This window comes from Dysidea avara, chromosome 13 (genome assembly GCF_963678975.1).
Source record: "Dysidea avara chromosome 13, odDysAvar1.4, whole genome shotgun sequence".
Lineage (NCBI taxonomy): Eukaryota > Metazoa > Porifera > Demospongiae > Dictyoceratida > Dysideidae > Dysidea > Dysidea avara.
In genome coordinates this window covers 4,679,845-4,705,011 of record NC_089284.1, presented here as the reverse complement: position 1 = coordinate 4,705,011, position 25,167 = coordinate 4,679,845, and the positions used below count along the sequence as shown (strand labels likewise).

General features: G+C 40.0%; 3 protein-coding genes across 9 annotated transcripts in view; 2 read left to right on the top strand and 1 right to left on the bottom strand.

Annotated features, from left to right (window-relative positions):
* Nucleotides 1–7,784: 7,784 nt before the first annotated feature.
* Nucleotides 7,785–11,593, top strand: LOC136243519 (protein pelota homolog). Of its 4 annotated transcripts, none has more exons than XM_066035026.1 (17): nucleotides 7,785–7,935; nucleotides 7,995–8,038; nucleotides 8,093–8,120; nucleotides 8,204–8,296; nucleotides 9,768–9,918; nucleotides 9,971–10,061; nucleotides 10,109–10,165; nucleotides 10,375–10,481; nucleotides 10,537–10,638; nucleotides 10,686–10,769; nucleotides 10,818–10,854; nucleotides 10,909–10,955; nucleotides 11,003–11,076; nucleotides 11,127–11,198; nucleotides 11,252–11,326; nucleotides 11,376–11,407; nucleotides 11,458–11,593. In XM_066035026.1, exons 4-17 carry the CDS (start codon nucleotides 8,238–8,240, stop codon nucleotides 11,544–11,546), a joined length of 1,077 nt encoding a protein of 358 aa, XP_065891098.1. In that variant the 5' UTR covers nucleotides 7,785–7,935; nucleotides 7,995–8,038; nucleotides 8,093–8,120; nucleotides 8,204–8,237; the 3' UTR covers nucleotides 11,547–11,593. The 4 variants fall into 4 exon arrangements, with proteins under 4 accessions (XP_065891098.1, XP_065891097.1, XP_065891100.1 ...); XM_066035025.1 differs by having other exon boundaries at nucleotides 8,093–8,152; XM_066035028.1 differs by having other exon boundaries at nucleotides 7,800–7,935; nucleotides 7,998–8,038; nucleotides 8,093–8,152.
* A 238-nt stretch (nucleotides 11,594–11,831) lies between these two features.
* On the top strand, nucleotides 11,832–23,583 carry LOC136243521 (protein associated with UVRAG as autophagy enhancer-like). 3 transcript variants are annotated; one of them, XM_066035031.1, is made up of 4 exons: nucleotides 11,832–12,107; nucleotides 12,160–12,272; nucleotides 22,460–22,630; nucleotides 23,351–23,583. In XM_066035031.1, exons 2-4 carry the CDS (start codon nucleotides 12,201–12,203, stop codon nucleotides 23,474–23,476), a joined length of 369 nt encoding a protein of 122 aa, XP_065891103.1. In that variant the 5' UTR covers nucleotides 11,832–12,107; nucleotides 12,160–12,200; the 3' UTR covers nucleotides 23,477–23,583. The 3 variants fall into 3 exon arrangements, with proteins under 3 accessions (XP_065891103.1, XP_065891104.1, XP_065891105.1); XM_066035032.1 differs by lacking the exons at nucleotides 11,832–12,107; nucleotides 12,160–12,272 and adding exons at nucleotides 14,943–15,015; nucleotides 15,071–15,179; XM_066035033.1 differs by lacking the exons at nucleotides 11,832–12,107; nucleotides 12,160–12,272 and adding an exon at nucleotides 14,968–15,179.
* The window catches only part of LOC136243517 (probable serine/threonine-protein kinase drkD), a 36,412-nt gene continuing 34,779 nt past the window's right edge, over nucleotides 23,535–25,167 (bottom strand). For both annotated transcript variants that reach the window (XM_066035023.1, XM_066035024.1), the window contains exon 6: nucleotides 23,535–24,945. In XM_066035023.1, coding sequence (XP_065891095.1) covers nucleotides 23,753–24,945 — 1,193 coding nt within the window. In that variant the 3' untranslated portion in view covers nucleotides 23,535–23,752. The remainder of the gene's footprint in view (nucleotides 24,946–25,167) is intronic.

The following is a 25,167-nucleotide window of genomic DNA, read 5'->3' as shown; positions in this document are numbered from 1 at the left end:
AGGCATCTGTGTTAAACATGCCTGGTGTGATTTCAATAAGCCAGTGTGTGATACAGCTGGCATGTGGTAATGATCAAATAGCTTAGTACGACTTTGTCTTGTTGCCTGAAGTAGTGCTACCAGATCTATCCTCACTCAATTGCTTTGTTCGGTAGTCACAATAGCTGTTGTAGTGTGCTGCTTATCTGTCACATCCTGACTAGCTGGATATCAAATATGCCAGTATGTTTTTTTTTATTGCTAGCAGTTCTAGGCAAGGTGTTCCTGTAGCTGGTCATCTTGATTATCAGCTATCGATTTAGCTGATATGTGTGTACTGTACATGTACTACTGAACATCGCTGCCACATCTAGCTGGAGCAAATAATGTCATCAGGTGCTAATGATCAAGTTGATGTCTGACTCCACTGTGCTGGTTGCTTAGCAGGTGCAGTCATAAGCTCTCAGTGCAGTGCAGTTGAAGTGTGCTTAAACTGTGGCCGCAGCAGCTGCATGTCCTGCCGTTTAGTGGTAGTGATTAGCTGATGTGTACAATGCTACAAATGTAGTTGTCCCGTCATTTAGTTAAGTGCAATAACTGATATGCCACTGTATAATCAGCTGAGTAGCTGTTATGTCTACTGTCATCGGTGCTATCATGTATAGCTGATACGCATCTATAATGCACTGTGCTACCACTGTATAGCCATCAAATATACTGCAAATGATGCTGTCAGGTGCTACTGTTGTAGATGATGCAGGCACTAGGCCTTTATGATTAGTGTGGGTGAAGAGGAGTCTTTAGAGTACATGGCTGGACATGCTAAGTATGTTAAATTTTGCAGAGACCAAAGCCCAACCTCATGCGATTGCTATGGCCCTGTAATGTGCAACTGTACTGCACTACTGACATAGCTGTCTCACCCACTGTGATTGATACTGAGTAACAGTGATGGAATCAGGTGCTAAAGCTCATGACTGTATTGTCCTGTGCTGTTACTATCTGTAAGATCTGTCAATGGTGCAGGTACTAATAATACAACTGATATGTAGCCGCAATCATGATATGGTCAGGAGTATCAAAATAGTCCTATCCTGGCATGGCTATTACATCTGCAACAGGTGTTTTCAGTATGTAACTGTCCTGTTGAAATTCCTGACAATTCTGCTGCACATGACTGCATCAAGTGTTAGCAATATATCTGATGTGTGCATGGGTGTAGGATCATGGCATAGCCAGGTGTTACATCTACTACAATTGATGCAGTCAGATGTAACAATATACCTGGTATGTGACTGCACAGTGCTACTGGTGTAGCTGTCATGTCCACTGAAGTTGGTGCAGTCAGGTGATGATGTGTGGCTGCACTGGTGATGTTTTCTGCTACCTCCATTGTAATTGATATAGTCTGATGCTAACAGCATATACTGTACAGTGCTACTGGTGTAGCTGTCCTGTCCACTGTAGTTGATCATGATGTAGTTAGGTGATGATATAGCTGTTGTGTGGCTGTGCTGCTGATGTTTCTGCCACCTCCGCTGTGACATGTTTCTGTGCTAACAATATAGCTGATGTGTGGCTGTGGCTACAGTGCATGGTAATAATGTATAGCAGTACTATATATGGCTGTGTCATTTTTTAATTCTATCTTTACCACTGATGTAGTCAGAAGCTAACAATAAATTATAATGACTGTACAGTGTTGTTGACGTAGCAATCACCTCAACTACAGTTGATGCATGCAATGTAGCTGTTGTGTAAATGTGTGATGACAAGAGGTCATGTTCACTGTGATTGATAGTCAGGTAGCTGATGTGTGACTGTACTGTAATACCAACATAGCTATCACATTAATTTTACTAGAATTGATGTACCCAGGTACTAATGTCTTAGCAAATGTGACTGAAGAGCACTACCAGTTGTGTCACGTTTACTGCAGTCATGTGATACCTGCATTGCTCAAGTGTGACTGTACTGAGTTACCAGAGTATCTGTCCATTATTTATTGTGATAATTACTGATGTAGTCGGACACACATATAGTTGATGTGTGACTGCAATGTATAGTTGTTCTATTTAGTGCAGCAGGTGCTGCCGATCGACATTGCTGATGTGTGACTATTAGCCACCACCTTGTATGTCACATTTTTTTTTTTGCGGTTGATGCCATCAGGTGCTACTTGTATTACAAATCCTACTGATGTAGCTCATAGTAAACGTGGGCTACATCCGTAGCACTCAAACATGGGCTACACTGGTAGCTCTCAAATATTAACGATGCACAAACATAATCATGAGCTACGTCGGTAGCACTTGTAACACGAGTTATGTCAGTAGCACCCAAACATGAGCTACATCAGTAGCACTGGTAATATGAGTTATGTCAATAGCACACAAACATTGATGTAACTCATGTTTGAGTGCTAATGACATAGCCTATGTTCGAGTGCTACTGGCGTAGCTCGTGTGTGAGTGCTACTGACATCACTCATGTTTGAGTGCTGCCAACTTACCTCATCTGAGTGCTACTGACATTGCTCATGTATGGCTGCTACTAATGTAGCTTATGTCTGGGTGCTACTGATGTAGCTCATGTTTGAGTGCTACCAACTTACCTCATTTGAGTGCTACAGACATATATAGCTCATGTCTGTGTGCTATTGACTTAGCTCATGTCTGTGTACTATTGACTTAGCTCCTGTCTGGGTACTACCAATATAGCTCATGTCTGAGCACTACCAACATAGTTCATGTTTGAGTATTAGTGAAGTAGCTCGTGTACTGACGTTGAGCATGTGTGAGTGCTACCAACATGGCTCATGATCATATCTGAATAATGCTAATGATATAGCTAATGATTGAGTGCTACTGACATAGCCCATGTTTGAGTGCTATCCTGACATATATAGATCATGTTTGAGTGCTACCAACATAGCTTATGTCTGAGCACAGTAGCTCATGTTACCAACTTACCTCTTTTGAGTGCTACCGGCGTAGCTCATGTCTGAGTGCTACTGATATAGCTCATGTTTGAGTGCTACCAAACATAGCTCATGTCTGCTACTGATGTTCATAGCTCATGTTTGCATGCTACTGACGTAGCTCATGTTTGAGTGCTACTGATGTAGCTCATGTTTGAGTGCTACTGATGTAGCTCATGTTTGAGTGTCACCAACATAGCTCATGTCTGAGCACAGTAGCTCATGTTACCAACTTACCTCTTTTGAGTGCTACTGGCGTAGCTCGTGTCTGAGTGCTACTGATATAGCTCATGTTTGAGTGCTACCAACATAGCTCATGTCTCAGTGCTACTGATATAACTAATGTTTGAGTGTTACTGACTGCTCGTGTTTGTGTGCTACCAACATAGCTCATATCTGATATTGGGTGCTACTGATGTTCGTAGCTCATGTTTGAGTGCTACTGACATAGCTCATGTTTGATTGCTACCAACTTACCTCTTTTGAATGCTACTGATGTAGCTCATGTTTGAGTGCTACCAATGTAGTTCACTTTTGAGTGCTTACAATGTAGCTCATGTATGAGTGCTACTGACAGCTCATGTCTGGGTGTTACTGACATATTGAGTGCTACTGATGTAACTCAGGTTTGGGCATTTCTGATGTAGCTCATGTTTGAGTGCTACCGATGTAGTTCGTGTCTGAGTGCTACCAATATATTTTTCTACAGTTGTAACTCATGTTTGAGTGCTACCAACATAGCTCGTGTGTGAATGCCTTTAAATTCACCACATTTGAGTGCTACCGACGTAGCTCATGTATGGGTGCTACCGACGTAGCTCATGTCTTAGTGCTAATGATGTATAGTAATTCAGTTTGAGTACTACTGACATAGCTCATGTTTAAGTGCTACTGACACAGCTCATACTGTGAGATGTAGCTCATATTTGAGTACCAACTTACCTTATTTGTGTGCTAGCAACATAGCTCATTTCTGGGTAATATAGTAGCTCATCTGGTTACTGAGTGCTACCGATTTAACTCAGGTTTGGGTACTACCAACATATACATAGCTCATGTTTGAGTACTACCAACATAGCTCGTGTTTGCGGCATAGCTATTGTTGACTGAGTGCTACCAACATAGCTCATGATTGAGTGCTACCGGCGTAGCTCATGTGTGAGTGCTACCAAAATGACTCACATTGTGAGATGTAGCTCATGTTTGAGTACCAACTTACCTCATTTGAGTTGTACTAACTTAGCTCATGTCTGGCTACTACTGATGTAGCTCATGTCTGAGTGCTACTGACAGCTCATGTCTGAGTGTTAATGACATAATTGAGTGCTACCGATGTAACTCGGGTTTGAGTACTACTGACCTAGCTCATGTTTGAGTACTATTGACATGGCTCATGTGTGAGTGCTGCTGATGTAGCTTCTGTGTGAGTGTGGGTCACATTGTGAGATGTAGCTCAAGTTTGAGTACCAACTTACCGCATTTCAATGCTACTAATGTAGCTCATGTCTGGCTACTACTGATGTAGCTCATGTCTGGGTGCTACTGACAGCTCATGTCCGGGTGCTACTGACAGCTCATGTCCAGGTGTTAATGACATATTGAGTGCTACTGACAGCTCGTGTCTGGCTACCGATGTAACTCAGATTTGAGTACTACTGACGTAGCTCGTGTGTGAGTGCTACCAATGTGGCTCATGATCACATTGTGAAATGTAGCTCATGTGTGAGTACCAACTTACCTCATTTGAGTGCTACTAACTTAGCTCATACAACTGATGTAGCTCATGTCTGAGTGCTACTGACAGCTCATGTCTGGGTATTAATGACATACTGAGTGTTACCGATGTAACTCAGGTTTGAGTACTACTGACGTAGCTCATGTTTGAGTACTATTGACATAGCTCGTGTTTGAGTACTATTGACATAGCTCCTGTGTGAGTGCTACCGACGTAGCTCATGGGTGAGTGCTACCGACGTTGCTGATGTTTGAGTGTTACAAATGTAGCTCGTGGGTAAGTGCTACTGACGTAGCCGATGTTTGAGTGCTACTGACGTAGCCGATGTTTGAGTGCTACTGACGTAGCCGATGTTTGAGTGCTACCAATGTAGCTGATGTTTAAGTGCTACTGATGTAGCTGATGTTTGAGTGCTACCAACGTAGCTGATGTTTAAGTGCTACTGATGTAGCCGATGTTTGAGTGCTACCAATGTAGCTGATGTTTAAGTGCTACTGATGTAGCCGATGTTTGAGTGCTACCAATGTAGCTGATGTTTAAGTGCTACTGACGTAGCCGATGTTTGAGTGCTACCAACGTAGCTGATGTTTAAGTGCTACTGATGTAGCTGATGTTTGAGTGCTACTGATGTAGCTGATGTATGAGTGCTACCGAAATAGCTGATGTTTGAGTGCTAACGACGTAGCTGATGTTTGAGTGCTACTGATGTAGCTGATGTTTGAGTGCTACCAATGTAGTTCATGGTCAGTGCTATTGATGTAGCTGCCAATTTACCTGTCCCCAACTGAACCAGGCCTAGCTATCATCCCCCCTCCTAGGGGCCAGGCTTAAAATGTGGAATCCAACCAGTTTAATTTGTGGTCAACTAATCCATAAATTCCTTTTAAAAGAAAATTCCAGCAACCTTACCCTAAAAGGCCAGGTACCCTCTACGCTCACTCCAGGATTTACTATATTTCACTCCCTTCCGTGTGAAGGGAGGAGAATGGGTAACCGGCCCTGACTGGTTTGTGGGGACTTCTGGTGGTAGGTGATAACTCACCCAACGAGACGATACTGGAGCATTTACTGATAGAATCAGTTGTTGATCTGTGTGTGTCACCACGGCTAGAGCGCTATTGATCAAACTAGTGCTGGAAACTTGCTTGAAGATCTTCATGGTCACAATCTGGTGGTTATCACTTGTGGTTCGCGGGGTAACAGTAGAAGTTGATACCCTACTATTCATCAGGATATCGTTCCGTTTGAGGTAGAAATGAAATGTCATTGTTCTCCGTCTCGCACTTTTACGCACGACGAGTTGAAGTTCAATCACACAAACCAACAAATGGTGCCTACTGCATCATGCGCGTGATTGACTGGAGGCGTGCGTGATTCTTTTGTGCTAACCACGGTTAAGCTATTAACCTCCATTTGTATGTGTTTTGCATCATGGCATGATGATGTCATTGAAGGGGGTGGGGCCGAGTGGATTTTTTTTGTCAATGTGGCAGATGGCTCCACAAGGACTGTGTTGAAGATGTTGTCATAGACAAAGATGGGAATCAGCGTTTTTGTTCATTTTGTAATGACAAGTATACTGTTTAAACATTGGCTCTTTGTAAAATAAATAACTCGTATGTGATTCATGCTATTACCACAAAACTTTGCATGTTATTAAATCTTTAAAGGGTGTATTGCATGATTAATATTTGGTAAGGGTAGAGTTTTTAGGTGCATCTGTACTGAGGAAGCGGTTGATAATAGAAGATGCGCAATTATATGAATGGTCGATAATACGTTTCTGTGGTCGATGTTTGAGGTTTTACAAGCTATCGATTGTCTGTGCATAACTTTATACTCTAATGGAGCATGTGATTCGGACTTGAATTACCGTGTAGACTATGAACAGGCGAGCAAGATGGTGAAAGTCATATTTTGATGGGATTTTCAAATTGTGAGTTATAGTGGTATATACCACTTTAGCGTGGGCGTTCAAAGGTGCCGCTCGGCGTTTAACTCGCATATTACCCGGGCAATATCATGGGAAAGCGGTTTGCCAATGACTTTGATACCCAGCCAGTTCAAAGCATCGATGCGCTTTGACTCGTTATATTGAGCGACATAGAGCTTTGTATTGTGGGACTCGGTTTTGTAGAGGTTGCTAAGCTTAGTACATAGGCTAAGATAGAGTAGTTGGTTGTTACTAAAGGATAATGAAGGCACAAAATAATTGTTTGGGCGATTGTGGATGCGTATTTCTACCCACCGCGTATCAGCCTTTGAACAGACCACGGAACAGCAAAGCTACTACTGCTATGTTGAAATAGGTTAGTAACTTACAGTTCTAAGTACTTAACTTAATATAATAACTTACTTACTGTCCCAATAGCGAAGTTAGTTGGCTTAACTTAGTACAAAAATGATAACAATATAAACTCCATCCCGCAATCGCAAATTTTCTAACATTGCGTGTTGAAGCATAGTAACGTATTAATGACGTTTTAACGTATGGACAACGTTTTGATGGCTATTAGCCCACGCTATTAAAACCACAATCGATCTTCAGATGCTACTGTATAAAACAAATGGGATGAGTTCTCGTTAGTTCTTTCACCTATTAGGTGAGTGCGCCCCAAGTGATATATATCACTTGTACCATGGCTGCTTGGGATTTTGCTGACATATACACCCGCAGCCCTCGGGCTTTGGGTGTATATGTCAGCAAAATCCCTCGCAGCCATGGTATAACTATTACTTGTACCAAACTTAGTCGATAAACGGTGGCATACTATATCTACCTGTTTCACAAATAGTGCAATTGCAATCTATAGCTATTAACACCAGCAAGGGACATTACACATATAATTTTTTTGGCCGCCAGCATTCAAATGCTTGTGAAGTGACAAAGACTATACAAGATCCAAGCTGTTCGCATTGCTGTCTCCTGCTCATGCAGGGATTTCCCTGTACTTATGTTGTGTATTGTCTTAACAAAACAAGACGTCTCTCTCCTCTCCATGGTGTGTGTTAGAACGGCTCATGCCGATTATAATACCAAGAGGATAATAATAATAATAAATCAATCAATTATTTAATCGATGTCACACATAACATAACTCCCGCGCATAACATAACAGTACCTGTTGCCTCGTTTGCTTCCGTGCTGTTCCTCCCTCTTTTTCCTTGGGGCGTTTACACCAGTAAAAGCGGTAGGTGCTTATGTACGAGCACTCGCTATTCATTTTGCGTTGTTGATGAGGTTTGGGTGATAATATTTTGTTCTAAATTCACCACAATATGTTTAAATTTTTCCGACAGTAGCTGTTCAACAACTCCGCTACCCAGGGAGTCTACGCTTTAAAGTGTGCATTAATTAGCAATGTAACAAATTTATTAATATGGCGCGCTGTTTAAAGGAACACTGGACGTGAGGCCATGAAGTTGGTACGTAAGGAAATAGAAAGGAATGGAACAGGGTTGGTGAGGTATAACTGATAATCAGGTATCATCCTTTTTTTGTCTCATAGCCAAGTGGTACTGATCCCTGAGGAGTCAGAGGATATGTGGCATTTGTACAATCTCATCTCTGCTGGGGATAGTCTTAAATCAACTACTATACGGTATGTTTACTTGTGTTATATAGCTTGTGTCTATTATATTTGTTATCAGTGGTGGTTAAAAAGTATTCAGTATAATTTCCATTAGCATAAGTGACCAATTATCAACGATATTGAGGCATGTAAATGGTGTAATATGACAAGAATAGTAATGTACAGATTAAACAAGGAGCAAAGTATGTGGTTTTCTTTAGTGTTTGAAAGTATTTTTTGTATATTCTCTACTAGTCCTAGGTCCTAGTTACCAAGTTATTGTGAATAGTTCGGTTTAACGTAATTTCAGAACGATGGTACAGCACAATAAAGTCTTACCTGAGCCATTTACTCTTCGAGGATATGCCCACATATAAAATCTATTGTAAATTAATGAATTCCACAGAAACTTAGAGGGAAGAGTTTCTAAACTCATCAATAATAGAATGACAATGTATTGGGTGGACAATAATAGATTAATGACATTGATAATTGATTAATTTGCGGTTTTATGCTTTCTTGAGGTATTGAGCTGATTACTTCTGTTAGTTGTTTTCTACGGAGAGGGAAGAATGGTCTATCGGACAGTGAAAACTGGACTGTCTTAGGTTGTACACTAGCAAAGTTTTGATGAAATGTTGACAATAATCGATTATTTATGCTATAGGCAATTAAGCCCTCAGCAATACTTTCCTTCCACACCATTAAAAGCAATCTAGTCTTTCATGGCCAGACCACTTTTTCTCTGTCATGGCACTTATTACTTTGGCTATTACTTCAATTAGCATAGGAAACTTGTTTCTAACACCCCCATTGAGTGTTGATGAAATCCTACAAGTCTTCACCCACAATTCTGTGCACAAACATTCAATTTCAAGTTCTAAATTCCACTTAAGATTCTGTACCATGACGTGTACTCAGAGCTTGAGTAGAGCACTAGCTTCACTGTCAAGTATCCAGTGCCATGAGGCAATTTGACTGCATAGAAGCATAGTTTAAACATGAGATATATTTACCTTGTATGAATTGTTTTGTTTTTACCAAGTCCATACCAGAGTTCGAGCAGCGCACGAAACAAGTGTTGAACATTAAATGTTTGTGGGCCGAGATGTACATGAGGGTGAAGACTTGTTGGAATTCAATAGTGGTTGGGGTTGTTAGAAACGAGTTGCCTATGCTAACCATTTCAGGCCCCTTTTCAGAGTAGGTGCTTGTAATTTCCGATGATAAGTACTGAGGCAGTGGTCTGGCCACATGTGGCTACAAAATACTCTAATAGAGCAGTCAATAACTACTCTAATAGAACAATCAAAGCTACTGGTATATTATTTGTAGATCTGACTGTTATTGAAACCACACAGCAAGAAATGAAAGTTGATGTTCTCATTTGCCATAGTGCCTACCTTATGGTACTGAATAGCAAGTGAATCTCCTTGTACATAGAGCGAATGTTTTTATATTCCTACTAAATAAAAATAAGATAAATATTTGATCTCCCCAGAAAAGTCAAGGAGGAGTCAGCAACAGGCTCCAGTAGTGCCAGTAAAGTACGAACAGTTCTCACATTGTCTGTGGAGAGTGTGGAGTTTGACACCATTGCATGTACTCTGCGTATTAAAGGGAGGAACATTCAGGAGAACCAGTATGTTAAGGTGAGTGGGGCTGGCAGTTGGGGGGCTTTCCAGCACTGTGTGTACCATGCAGATGGGAGCCTACCACACCATTGATATCCAGCTCAACCAACGACTGACCTTGGCCAAACTGAAGTGGGACATAGTATCCTTGGATCGGCTGGGTAAGCATCATTTAGGGTGTCAATATTGTTAGGTTGTTGACTTGTAGAAATGTCATGTGATCCATCAAGAACAGCCGATGTGGCAGCTGTTGTAATGCAAGAAGGTATGTATATACATGTACATGTATGTATGTGCACCTAAATTTGCACATGCACGTACCATAGAAACTGCTAAGTGTGTTATTATAAAGGCTGTCAGGGAAAGCAGCCTGGATCGAAATGTCTGGCCTTGTTGGGTGGCATATTTTTCTTTGTGTCCTAAGGGATCCTTTCATAGTTAATGTTCCACTCTATTACAGCTGTCATTGTATAGGGCTGGCACACATCTGCCTGGTCACTCAGTGTATGACAATCACTAGAGCTAAAATTGAGCAGAACATACCAAGGAAAAGGAAGGGCTCATGTTCCCAACATGAAAAGGTTAACTCCTTAACCATCATAAACTAGTCTTAAATGCTGCTGTATCCATCAACAGAGCTTGATCAGGTTTTATGAGACTGTGATGCAGGCAATTGTGAGACACTTGAGATTTGATGTAGTGAAGTGTGTGCTATTAGCTAGTCCAGGATTTGTGAAGGTTTTGTAGTAAGTGATTGTGGGTTGTAGTTTACCATAACACTGCAGGACCAGTTCTTTGATTATATGATGAGTGAAGCCATCAAACAAGATATACGAGTTTTGATAGAGAATAAGGCCAAATTCTTACTAGTTAGTATACAGTCCATATGTATAAAGATAGAGTTAATGTTTGTATAGGTTCATGCATCATCTGGTCATCGTTATGCTCTTAAAGGTAAGAGTTGTCTTGTATACAGACTGTGGAACTTGTTTATTTTATGAAATTTAGAAGTCCTTGTAGACCCAGCAGTCACTGCTAGGCTGGCTGATACTAAGGTATTGTGTGACTAGGTTGTCATAGTTATATAATGCACTCTGTTTAGGCTGCAAGTGAAGTTAAGGCACTGGATTCATTTTATCACACTCTGCAGAATGAACCAGACCGTGCTTATTATGGGTCAGAATATAGTACCGAATACAAGACATCGCTACTATTGTGTTTAACAGTCTAGGTCACGTACAGCGAGCTAATGACAGTAATGCAATTGATGTGTTAATGTTGACTGATGAACTATTCCGGTGAGGAGACTACTGCAGCATGTTGTTCTTTACGCAAGTTGTTTACACTGTAGTTCATCTGATTTGGCTACCAGACAGAAATATGTAGCATTAGTTGAAAGTGTCAGAGAAAATGGCGGTGATGTTAAGTTAGTTGTTATCCTATTTTTACAGTTTTACTTTATATTCTTCCCCAAGGATATTCTCAAGTCTCCATTTATCAGGAGAGCGTAAGGGATGATCACTTACAATGTGTTACTGTCATATGTTTTCACTCCAGAACTAGGCCAATTGTCAGGAGTGGCAGCATTGCTAAGGTTTCCTCTACCCAATATAGAATCAGATTCTGATGATGATGATAGTGATTAATTTTTTATCTATTTATTTATTTATCAATTTAATAACTATTCATGTGATGTAGGGGACTAGTGTATATAGCAAGTTGGGGGACACATAAGGCTGTAGTGTGCAAAGCATAATGTTCTTTCTATAGGGGCATGCCCCAACTTTATATTGATTGAGTATATTACTCCCATGCCTGTATATAATTGCATGTTGTATTTTTGTCTTACAACTATAATATCCAACAGGAATTGTGAATAAATTTTACAAACACAGTGTATGTGGTAATTGCCAGCCACTAGACCAGGCTATAGCTGAGGGGAAGTGTCTGGTAACAATTCACTCTTACCCCATGGGTAAGCTTTGCAAATGAGGGTCACCGTTACCTCTCTCTACTTGGGACAGGTGTAAGACTAGTGGATTATCCAACATTGACACAAGAGACCATGAGTAGAGTATGTCGTGATCTACAGTTAAGAGTTGTTCCAATTAGGGTGGTTTTTGGATTGAGGTGATGATCATGTTAGTGGTGAAGTTTGGATGGAATTTCTAGGGTGCTCTTTAATTGGGACTTCAAATGTTACCATGGTGAGCAATACTAATGACCTCAAATCTCCACCTCACTAATGGTCTTGCATAGTTTGTGTAGGTAGTTGTGAATATCTGGACAGTATCGAGTACATGCCTGTATTGGACATTGATGAAGTCAACAGTGCATTGTATAACTATATCCCTAAACTACAACAGTGTAGGGTGAGTTGTGTTCTACTGGTATGAGGGCTGGCAGAGACATTTAGTGGGCGAGGCAGTAATCACTGCTCTATTAGGGTAGTGTGGATTGTTCTAGTGATATACTGTGTCTACTCTATTAGAGTAACTCAATCTAGCTAAAATTCTATTTTTAACCAGGCCCTTGGTCAGTATCATGACATTACCCAATACTAAGTGTTTAATACGTTGTATTGTAGGAGGATCAATCAAAGTGCCACCACGTACTGTATTTCCACATACTGTATTTTCCAAACAGTATCAATTAGCTACATAACTGTACTGTATGAGTCATGCAGTACAGTTATGCAGAACTGTTATGTAAGGAATGTTGCAAAAACAACCCCACTCAGACAGCATGATTGATCAAGTGAGTGACATTGTAAATTGCTAAAACTTGCCAGACTAATCCTATCAGGTGGTTCTATGACTAGAAATAGATCATTACATGCACACTTACTGATAGTCTGATTACCAAAAATTGAAGTGGTTTGGGTGAACAAGATGAACACTTCAAGCAAGAAGACCACGAAGTGCAATATAACACTTAAAGCACCACCTATGCATGTGTGTATGAAAAGTACACCACTCCGAATGTGTCTCAAAGCAAATACAGCACTCTTGTGCTGTATTAGCCTCTCAACACCCCCCTCATGTAGGGTCCGCAATCCGAAAAATCAACTTTTACAAATCGATCCTCCTACCATTGTGGGATGTTCATTGTGGTATCCCATTGCTAGATCCACCATGAAACCGGAGGTACGATTGTTGTCTTCACAGAAATATCGATTTTAGTATTTCGTGAGATGCAAAAATTATTTTTAAAATTTCGTACTCCACACAAAGAACAGGATAGAACTTGCTGCTTAGCTAGATATTATCTAGAGTTAATGTAGTTAAAAAGTACGCACAGTAATAAGCAAATGATTCACTGGGTTACCGGCACAGGGTTGCTTTCTCTCAAAAAGCAGAAAACGAAACACAAATTTTCGAATTCATACTGCCCTACCAGCCAAGACAAGAAAAGCCAACTCTTCCTCATAGTGATGTGATAAGGTTGGATGCATAGTCTGTCTATGCTGTTAGTCTGGAAAGAATCTGAGACTTCTCACCATCTGGGTGAAGAACGTCAAAATTTTCGTGCGTAATTTCAAGGGATTCTCTCAATGGTACCAAAGTGCTTTCCAGTACTTCTGATGGCACACTGGTCACTTAATTTTGTTTAGAATGATGATAAATGATGGATCAAAACGTTTGGTAGTGGTAGTAGTTGGTGTTACTGTGATTTCATATGATGCAGTATACCAGCAGCTCACCAGGAGCTCCACCCAGCTCGAAACAAAAATGATAGATTTTGTGCTTTTTTCGGTTTGTTTCTGGATGTTTTGCATCATAATGGTGATGTAGGCTGATCTAGTGGAGATTTGAAGCTGCTGTGGAGCGTGAGAGGTGAAGTCAAATTTGGACGATTTTGCTGCCTCCCTTGATGCATAGCTTAGAGCGAGGCGTGGAAGCCGTGGATGAAATAATAATTGACAACCGCTGCTACCAAACGTTCAGGGACATCTTTTGCCATAGTTTTAGTTTATAATTGATGATTGTTGTGGCTGCAGAAGCGCTGGAAATGGCTAGAAAGCGCGACACAATTCTTTGATGCTGCAGAAAATTTTGACGCTCGTCACTCAGATGGTGAGAAGTCTCAGATCTTTTCCAAACTAACAGCATAGACAGACTATACACCCAACCGTATCGAAACACTATGAGGAAGAGTTGGCTTCTCTTGCCCTGGGTGGTAGGGCAGTTTGGATTCGAAACTTCGTATCTCTTTGTCTGTTTTTTCAAAGAAAGCAACCCTGTGCCGGGCACCCAGCAAATCATTTACTTATTTCTATGCGTACTTTTCAACTACAACAACTCTGGATACGATTTGGCTAAGTAGCAAGTTTCATCCGGTCCTTTGTGTGGAGTACGAAATTTAAAAAATAAATTTTGCATCTTGCGAGATACTGAAAACAATATTTCTGTGAAGACAACAATCGTGCCTCCGGTTTCATGGTGGATCAAGCAATGGGATACTACAATGAACATCCCACAATGGTAGGGAGATTGATTTGTAGAAGTTGATTTTTCGGATTGCGGACCCTACCTCATGCTATATTTTCTGTACACATGCACAAAAGTGCTTACAAATCTGGTATCTCCATAAATTGCATAACATGGCTTGAATCAGCTTTTGTTTTATTGTACTCACTGCATTGTGGGATAGCTAGTAGTTATGGATTCATGGCATTTTGATTTTGGGAAATTGTTTATTGCATATATTTCCTCAGTCCTACAGGACACAGTTATATCATTTGAAAGGTTACCTACTAACATGTAGTCACACTGAGGATACTAAGAAGGTGTTACAGAAGTTGACTAATGCTCATTTGTTTGAGAAGATGCGGATCCAGGGGCTGGCAAGGGGAGGGGCACAAACAGTAAATGGTTGGGGAGAGCCAGAACCCCTGCTCAGTGCTGCACTTTTGAATCGGCACCTCTCAGTAGTATCTCACCGTTGCTATTAGCTATTTTGGCCTTTTCAGAGTCTTAAAAGCTGTTTAAAAGGTTCTGAATAACAGCAACGTGATAATTAATTTTAGAGGCGCTTAGTACGTACGGAGGTGCGGGTGGCATTTTCACAGCGTATGTTCACAGCTAGTTTCACTTTGATTCGCTTTTATTTCAGGTGAATTTGTAATAAATGCTGCATATTGTCATGAGTTTCTTGGTCTGACATAAAGCTAGCTAAGTAGCTAGAAGTATGGCTGGCTCCTCAACAAAGTGAGGGGGGGAGGGGATTTGCCCCAAATGCCCCATCCTGGATCTGCCATTGATATCTACTCCTTGAGGGTATGTCTTAGGCTAGGAAATGGGTTCATTTTAAGTGTATGTACACATTGGATATAAAGCATGTATGTGTAAGATTTTTTTTGCATAATGTGACTGCATGGATCTACCAAATCTGTCTTGTTAGTACAAACAATGATTCTGAGATTACAGTACAACTTATGAACACCCTGTGTTTGACCCAATGTTGGGAATAATTTTGAGAATGATTGGTAAATAAAAAAGCCATTGGAAGATTTTTCACAAGAGAACAATGACACTTTAGTGGTTATAGGCTTAGCCCTTAGCCCATGGCAACTAATGTCTACTTTATATGCTACTAGCATCAGTATCTGAGGACCATTTCACTTTTTACACTAACCACAATGACAGATAAATGCATTGGGAAAGAATAAAGATCATGTCCTAAAGTGTACTATAGCATGCATGGTGATTATTTTGGCAAATGGTTAGCATCCACAAAGAATTGAAAGTACAAAAGAGTAGTGCATAAACGAATATCAATTTTAAGCTTTGAAGGTTTGAATGCAACATTCGAAGCTTTGATGAATAATTGTATGTAGCTATAGCTATGATTAGCTACATATTATTATTATCATTATGCAGTTGGTAGCTAATTGGCTTAATTTGAGTGTATTGTAGCTTAGTTCATTAAACAATAGTCGTCGTTTTGGCTCCCTTTGGCAATGGAATTTCTTGTGTTGGCACTATAATTCGCCTGTGTAACAAGATCGGCAGCTGGAGAAAACAAAGATGTAGCTGCTGTTAAAAGACTTTACAACTACAACAGTAGTGCACAACTCGCAAGTATTTTTCCGGTCATAGGTGGCGGAAGGGGGAGGGGGCTAGGGGGCTGAAGCCCCCCTCAGAATGCATGATATCATGCTGAAATTATCCTTCTTGGAGTGGGGCGGAAAACCATGATAAAGATCATTATACTCTAATAGAACGCTCAAATACCCTAATAGAGCAGTCAAGACCTTCATAAAAATGTGTTCCTAAAAAAACAACGACAAAAGTTGCCTACAGTGGGAATCGAACCAGGTACCTCTTACTTTAAGAGTTGGTGTCTTGCCACTGTATTAAGTGTTTCCAGGTGGCTACAGGCTGTTTGTACTGCTTATAAATGCTATAATATGTTCATTAATACTATAGTCAGTAGCTAAAAACTTTGCCAAAAAAAATTTTTAACTGGCAAATAGCCTGTTTTAAATAGTTTTGACTAAAAGTTGGTGTTTTAGTTAACATGCTTTAAATAAATTAATTTTGGTGAACTTTGAGACATTGTGAAAGCTAAAATGGCAAAGGGTGCGACACCTTCCCAAATCTGTACGTGATTTGAAACTTGATTTTTGATTTGAAATTGGATTTGTGATTTGAAATGTCAAGCGTGATTGCCATAGTGTGATTTGTAAGGTTATTACTGGGTTCTGAAGGATCAGGCACGGTGGAGCAGGCCAAAGAGTGAGGGGGCCAGGCCAGCTGTAAGCTGAAGACCAAAAAGAAAAAAAAGGTAACTACCTGCTGACAATAGCTGCCCTCTACCTGCTGATTTATAACTACACATACGTAGCTAAGTAGCTTGCTACACTGCTTCTCTGAATACTGTGACTGTTCTATTAGAGTATCTCAATCTTTTCTTGCAAACATTGTCCCATAAAAGTTGGGGGGGGGGGGGAGGGAGCATGGCTCTCCTTCCCCTCCCATCTCCACCACCTATGTGAAGGACATTAGTTCATGATTAAGAACTAATATTGTATCACTGTGAGCTTGTATTGTTTATAAACATGTTTTTGAGACTAGTTTTCAAGCAGTATTAATTACTTGCGTGGGCGAATCACTCAACATTAATTTTGTTGATTTGTGATTTGGTAGCTGAAGGGCATACGTGATTCGTAGAGGTGTCATACTCCCCGTAAAATGGCTACAGCTTCTGGGGGGGCTATGCCCCCAGACCCCCTGCTGCCAGAGACTCTATACTCCAGTCAGCCCCCTCCTCATCAAGACACACGGTAGTGTGTCGTGCGGCCCAAGAAGCCGGCGCGTAACACCCGTGAGTATATTGACAGGAAGAAAGAAAATGCAATTTTCGCACCTCTGTAGCTCTGTGCTTCCTTGATGAAACAAGACGATTTTTGCTGTGGACATGCCCTCACTCCACATTCCAAATTTGAGCGAAATTGCTTCACGCGTTCCCGAGATATGCGACTTCAAAAATTGGCTCAGTTTCTTCATTTTTTTTTCTTCTTTTTCTTGTCGCACACTTACAAAAAACTGTTATAAAACGTGAACGCCACATCCGATTGCCTTGAAATTTGGCACACAGAAGGGGGATATAAAGGCGCATCTCGGTACCAACTTTGGCTGGAATACAATAAACAGGCAAAGAGTTATGAGCAATTATTCACAACAAATGACACCAATATGTTGTCACGCCTACAGGGTAAACCGCATATGGGAAGAAGCTGAAAATCAGTGGGTGAATAGGTTAACTATTGAACCTCAAACCTTTTGTGGTTTGAAAGAAATCGAGATAAAAAACAGGAAGATACAATGAAAAAACCATGCAACAGTGTGTAACAATTATGCAATGGAGATTAGCTAATAAAAAACAACTGCTTGCCACGCCTACCAGATAAACCACTTGGGGTAATGCTTTGAAAATCGTTGTACAGATGGAGTAATCATCTTAGAAAGGTTCATCAATGGTGTAGAAGAATCAGACTTAAAGCCACGGAGTTATAACACGAAATCCAATTTGGTGCAGCAAGTGCGAGATCGAGATACTCTAATAGAGCAGTCATCCTAATAGAGCAGTCACCCTGAAGAGAATTCAAGAGATCAGCTAGAAACAAGAAACCTGTATAGAGATCAGCTACACACAAGTCACCCTGTAGAGAGATCAGCTAGAAGAAGTTACTTTGTAGGGAGTTCATGCAACTATGGAAAGAGATAGTTCAGCTAGAAGAAATCACCTTGTGGAGTTCAGCTACAAAGAAACCACCATGTAGAGAGTTCAGCTACAAACAAATCACCCTGTGGAAAGATCAATAGAAGAAGTTACCTTGCAGAGAGTTCAGCTACAAAGAAACCATCATGTAGAGAGTTCAGCTACAAACAAATCTCCCTGTAGAGAGATTAGCTAGAAGAAGTTACCTTGCAGAGAGTTCAGCTACAAAGAAACCATCATGTGGAGAGTTCAGCTACAAACAAATCTCCCTGTAGAGAGATCAGCTAGAAGAAGTTTCCTTGTAGAGAGTTCAGCTTCAAACAAATCACACTGTAGAAAGATCAGCTAGAAGAGGTCACCTTGTAGAGAGTTCAGTTACAAAGAAACCACCATGTAGAGAGCTCAGCTACAAACTAGTGACCTTGTAGAGACATCAGCTAGAAGAAGTTACCTTGTAGAGAGTTCAGCTACAAAGAAACCATTCTTTAAAGAGCTCAGCTGCAAACAAATCACCTATACAGAATTCAGCTACAAACAAATCACCCTGTAGAAAGATCAGCTAGAAGAAGTTAACTTGTAGAGAGTTCAGCTACAAAGAAACCATCATTTAGAGAGTTCAGCTTCAAACAAATCACCTGTAGAGAGTTCAGCTACAAACAAATCTCCCTGTAGAGAGATCAGCTAGAAGAAATTACCTTGTAGAGAGTTCAGCTACAAAGAAACCATTCTGTAAAGAGCTCAGCTGCAAACAAATCACCTGTACAGAATTCAGCTACAAACAAATCACCCTGTAGAGAGATCAGCTAGAAGATATTACCTTGTAGATAGTTCAGCTACAAACAAATCACCCTGTAGAAAGATCAGTTAGAAGAAGTTACCTTGTAGAGAGTTCAGCTACAAAGAAACCATTTTGTAAAGAGCTCAGCTGCAAATAAATCACCTGTACAGAATTCAGCTACGAACAAATCACCCTGTAGAGAGATCAGCTAGAAGAAATTACCTTGTAGAGAGTTCAGCTACAAAGAAACCACCATGTAGAGAGTTCAGCTGCAAAGAAATCACCCTGTAGAAAATTCTGCCAGAAACAAATTGCCTGTAGAAAGATCAGTTAGAAGAAGTTACCTTTTAGAGAGTTCAGCTACAAAGAAACCATTCTGTAAAGAGCTCAGCTGCAAACAAATCACCTGTACAGAATTCAGCTACAAACACATCACCCTGTAGAGAGATCAGCTAGAAGAATTACCTTGTAGATCGTTCAGCTACAAACAATTCACCCTGTAGAGAGAGCATCTAGAAGAAGTCACCTTGTAGAGTGTTCAGTTACAAAGAAACCACCATGGAGATTTCTGTAATCAATATAATATTATGTATTATATATATAATTTGTACATTTACTGATAAAATATTTAAAGTACATCTACTTCATCTTTTCTTCTTCCTGTGGTACAGAAAAAAAGCATAGGTTAAAAAAGTCCCAAAGCTGGCCATAGGCTGGCTTTGGAGTATACAAATACAAAAAGAAATGAAATCTAATCCAAAACAGCCAAGCTGTAAAAAAAGTGTGCGGCCCTCAGAAAGGCTATGGTGAAAAAAGATGTGAAAAAACCAAGCGGCACAAAAATTCACCTGAATTGTCGTTATTAAAATTTTTACCATTAACCTACCATCACAGCCATTTCTTGGCCGCCACCTTGGATTTCACATCTTTTTTCACCATAGCCTTTCTGAGGGCCGCACACTTTTTTTACAGCTTGGGTGTTTTGGATTAGATATCAACTACTTCCTCCGCCACTGTTCTTCCTCTACAGCTTGTTCAGCAACATTCCCAATTGCACTTTGCCATTAGTGGTGGGCGTGCTCACTTGTGGTACGAGCTAATTAACTTGTCAAACAATTGTACAACCATCTTTAATTACTTTCTAGTGTCTCACCATGGTGAGAATGGCTCACGGCATGATGAGCAGTCAGATTCTTGTAGTCTTCTGCTGTAGCCAGGTCGTCCATGTGCAAATTCAAACTTCACTTATGCCATTCAAATAATGCACCCTACGAACCATTGAACGAATACAGTACATTCATTTATGCACTACAAAAGAGATGGCACTCTAATAGAACACACAAGACTAACACACAGACAAACGGACATTCACCCAATTGGCTTGCCCTATACCCATCAAATGTGTTACTGTATATTTTCCTATAGTCTATATGCTGTGAAGCAATACCAGGATGACTTGAGCAAAAAGGTTAGTATGCACCAAAAGATAAAACGGAAAAAAAGTTGTGCTTGTGGCTGGATTTGAACCCACAGCCAACACTGCCATTAGCCACAACAACTTCAAGGAGGTGCTATACCAGCAGACTTGTTTGTCCTGCGGTTTGCTATGGAATGTAGCTGAAGTTTTCTCTGCTGTAGCGGACAAAGAAGAAGAAGCTTCCAATAAACTTTGTGACATAGCCGATGATGAACATTTTATTTCGCATGTGAATCATGTTGATACGTGTATAGATTGGTGAGTAAGCATCATCAATAGCTGACATATGAAAAAGTATGTATGGCATTGCAGGGGCGGATCCAGGAGCTGGCAAGGGGAGGGGCACACACAGGCTAAGTTGTAGGTGATTGGGGAGAGCCAGATTCTCTAGTTCAGTGCTGCATATTTGAAGCAACAAATAATCACCTCTTAGTAGTGTCTCACAGTTGATTTTCGTCATTTTGGCCTTTTCAGATGGCTGTGAAGTCTTAAGGCTGTTTAAAAGGCCCTGAATATCTTTAAAACGGCAACACAATAATTAAATTTAGAGGCGCTTAACACGAACGAAGGTGCTGGGTGGCAATTTCACAGCCAGTTTGACTGGTTTGCTTTTAATTTGTAATAAATGCTAGTAAAATGTGCATATTTTCATGAGTTAATAAACTGATTTTGGCCTGACACAAGTTTAGTAGCTATTTTAATCAGAAACATGGCTGCATGGCTCCTCCACAAGGTGGGGGGCATTTGCCCCAAATTCCCCATGCTGGATCCGCCATTGCATTGAGAAGAAAAAAGTTGTCATAGGCAGGAATTGAATCTTGAACCTTTGGTTTAATTAATAGTTCTATGTGTTAACACTTGGGCTGTTTGTTCATGGTTTTGACAGGAATGTAGCTCAAGTTTTCCTCTACACCAATGTCAAGAGTTCATAATGTAAAATAGTTATATTATGAACTCTTGCCAATGCTTTATAGAAAATGAACGGAAGCACGTAGTAATGAGTGATATCTGCAATGACATTTCTTGACGTTGGGATTACATTTCATGTATTATCTATGATTTCACAAAACAAAATGGCCGCTGTAGTGTGGGGACTTTGTACAAGGAGGTATTGGACGAGATAGTGTTTCCCTATGACAGCATTTATAAATTTGAAAAAGGGTAAAGGTATATAATGCAATACAAATTTGTGTCTGAATTAAAATTTTCAGTCTGCTTTCCTTGTCGAGCACATTTTGCACTATTATAGTACATGTACTACTTCTTACCTTTATTATCTTGTGGTGTAAAACACTACAGACAACATTCATTTTGAATACTGTGTGCCAAAGTCTCTGAAGCCCCCGCACTAACACAACTGTTTTGTCAATTATGACATCAAATTTTGTAATTGCAACGTCAAGAAGCATCATTGCGGACATCGCTCATTTGTAGCAACAAATTTGGAGTTGCCAGATGATGAGCACTTAATTTCCTTAAAGTCCTGTGTCAATATGTGCTTTGGTTGTGAGTTAGCGGCGTCACGAAGCAGATGGACAGATAGACAACTTTATATATGTGTATAATTGTATCTGACAGTCTCCTATGTGCAAACTTGTGGGATTCTGTCAGATCTAGTCACATATTTACACATATTTACTGTGGATTGGATAATGGACTTTATCCACAATGATGTCACGCACAACAAGATGGCCGCATTATTTGGGGTACTAACGTACAGGCACCTATGGAGAAATTGCTTTTATCAATCGTATTTCACTCGTGAAGCAAGATACCGACCAGTAGCCAACAGGTATGGGTATAAAATAACAAAAACTATTGCACACAAGCATTATCTCGAAAATTTTTCGGAATGCGATACAAATCGTTTATTGTATTGTGTTGTAACCGTACCTGTTGCTTAGAGCTCGACACCTTCTCGCCTGGCTGAAATATGATTGATCAAAAGAATTTCTCCATAGGCACCTGTACATTAGTACCCCAAATAACGCGGCTATCTTGTGCTCGTGACGTCATTGTGGATAAAGTCCATTGTATCACTAATGCAAGCTTTAATTTCTGTGTTTTTTCTTTCCTAGAATCTAGTGGATTTACATTCAGGCCTGTTGTTACCTCAGTTAACTAAAGCTATAAGGAAGGCCATCAAACATGTGAAAAAGTGTCCCCTTTGCTGTCAGAAACGGTTTGTGTGTGAAATATGTCAGAGTCCAAGTGTGATTTATCCATTTCAACTTGATGAGACTTTCCAGGTATGAGTACTTAAAGTTAGATTCACAGTGTATGTTAATACATGACCAGCTGAGCAAAAACCCATTGTTTTTGTACATTTCTCGAATTGCATTTTACTGATTCTTTTATCTCAGGAGGACATCAAATTCTATTCACATGGGAACATGCTATTTGTAAAATTGTCATTAATATTTTTACAACTTTATTTTTGTCTTATTGTTACATCAGGGTCAGTTAAATTAATCGGCTCGATAATCTGCTAATAATTATTGATACTAATATTGCTGAAATTTGGCCAATACACTGATTTCCGATTATTTTCCGATTAATCACAGTGTATCACTATAATGGACAGCTAAAGTTTCAGCCTTTCATGTCCTTCAAGGTATAATTCTTTTCCTATGCACACAAGGAAAAAGATCATTCCAACAAAGAAATGACAATGGTACACTTAATTATTTCTACAAATAAGTGCCCTATTCTATTGCATTGTAAATAAGCACCCATAACTCACATCTTTTAGTGTACGAACATGAAACTAAGATTTCTCACTCTTCATGAACAGGCGAATCCAATGGTGTATAGGTTTATCGAACTGAGCTTTGTTTCACAATGTGGCATGTGTATTTTAATATTTATGCTTTTATAGCAAAACAGAATTTTGTGAAAATGACAGGTTTATGATCAGCCAGTCACTTATTGGGCTATTGGTGAATTTACTAATGTATATGTGTGATAAGTGTAAAGACTGCAAGGCATTGTACCACAAGAGATGTAGACGATCTGCTGGTTGTCCAAAGTGTAAGAGACTTGAGAAGAGAAAACATTTGTTTGATGACAGTAGTTTAGTTGGTACACACACATAATAACATTCCTATTGTAATATGATGATGGGAAAACACAGGCAAAGTTGATCTATCAATATGTAATTTATAATTATTACTTCTATTGCACCAACATAGATTAAAATATATGTACCACAACCTACAATAGTAGTTGTCTAGCTACAGCAAGTGATTAAATGTGCAAAACTGTTCAATCTTTAGGGTCTATGGTGTATGTTCTAGCAACTACAAAAAAAAAATTATTGTTTATTTAAGAGCTAACAAATAATATGTAAGTTATAAGTTGGTTAATCACAGTCAGAGGATGATAGTATCCAACTGATCAATGACTTGTCTCATTGTAGGTCTCTTGTTGGGATCAACATTAGTACAGCTAGTAATGAGGGATACGAAACGAGGCCACCTTGACCGAACAGACCTCAACAGGACATCAATACTTCTAGTTGGCATCTCTCTGGTTAACATCTCAATCAGCAGTACCCCATAACTGTAGATATCTATCTTCACTGTTTGTTGACGAGCAGAATCTCTCTGCGTAACTTCTGGGGCAGCATATATGATAGCACCAGGACCAAGGGTTTGTGCAATGTGGGCAAACTGAGCAGAGCCAAGATCAGATAGTTTAGCTATCCATCCATTACCATCAACTTTCAGTAGCACATTGGGAGCACTGACATCACGATGAATAAGGGGGTGTGGCTGAATACTGTGCAAGTACAGCAGACCTTGAGCTATATTCACACTGATTGGATGAATGTGATTGGGTGTGGCTCTTCTTTGGGTCAAAGCATCTCTTAAATTTGTGTCCATTATTTCAGTGAGAATGATGGCTGGATGCTCGGGGACTGCTCCAATAAACTCTAGCAGATTATTATGACGACATCTTGCAGATATTCGAATTTCTTTTTCAAACTGATCTTGGTTGTAAGTGGAGTTAATGCTGCTGTGGAGGCACTTTGCAGCTACTCTACGTCCTCTATAGGTGGCTACAATAACATAACCCCATCCTCCGGTTCCTAGGATGGTGTTACTGAGGTGTACTTCATCTCGTGACACTACCCAGAGTCGCTCTACTGCTTGAACAGCAACTTCAAGTGTCTCCATTCTCTGGATAAGACCACCAATGACTGTGTTCTCCAAATAGTGACATTTAGCTTGCAGTGCTTGGGAGGTCTCCCTTTCTGTTTGTAGTTCTTGCTGTACTTGCTGCAGCTTCTCTTGGAGTACTGCACTTTGTTGTTTCTCTGTGGCAAGGTCTTCTTGTAGTTCAATAACATTGCCAGGCACTTGTGCCTGCATTTTAAGCTCTTGTAGTTGATGATGGAACACTTTGGCCTGTACCTCCATTTGCTCTTGCTGTTTTTGTAACTGGCTTTCTTGTGATTGTAGTTTATTTTCCTGGGTTTGCAGAATTTGACTTTGCTGATTCTGGATCTCATCTGATTTTTCAGCTAACTCAGTTATAAGCTCACACAAGTGGAAAGGTATATCTATAAAACATTGAAAGTTGTCAATACTATGTGATCAATACAGTAACTGGAAATATAATAATCACCCTGACATATCAATGATACACATATAAATGAGTAGTACGCATGCATGGTTGTATAATATCATGCCATGTGCCCTTTCTGTTGAAGAACCTCCCTTATCTGGACACCTCCTGCAGTGTATGTGCAGGACAGTCCAAATTATATGGCAATTCCTCCTGT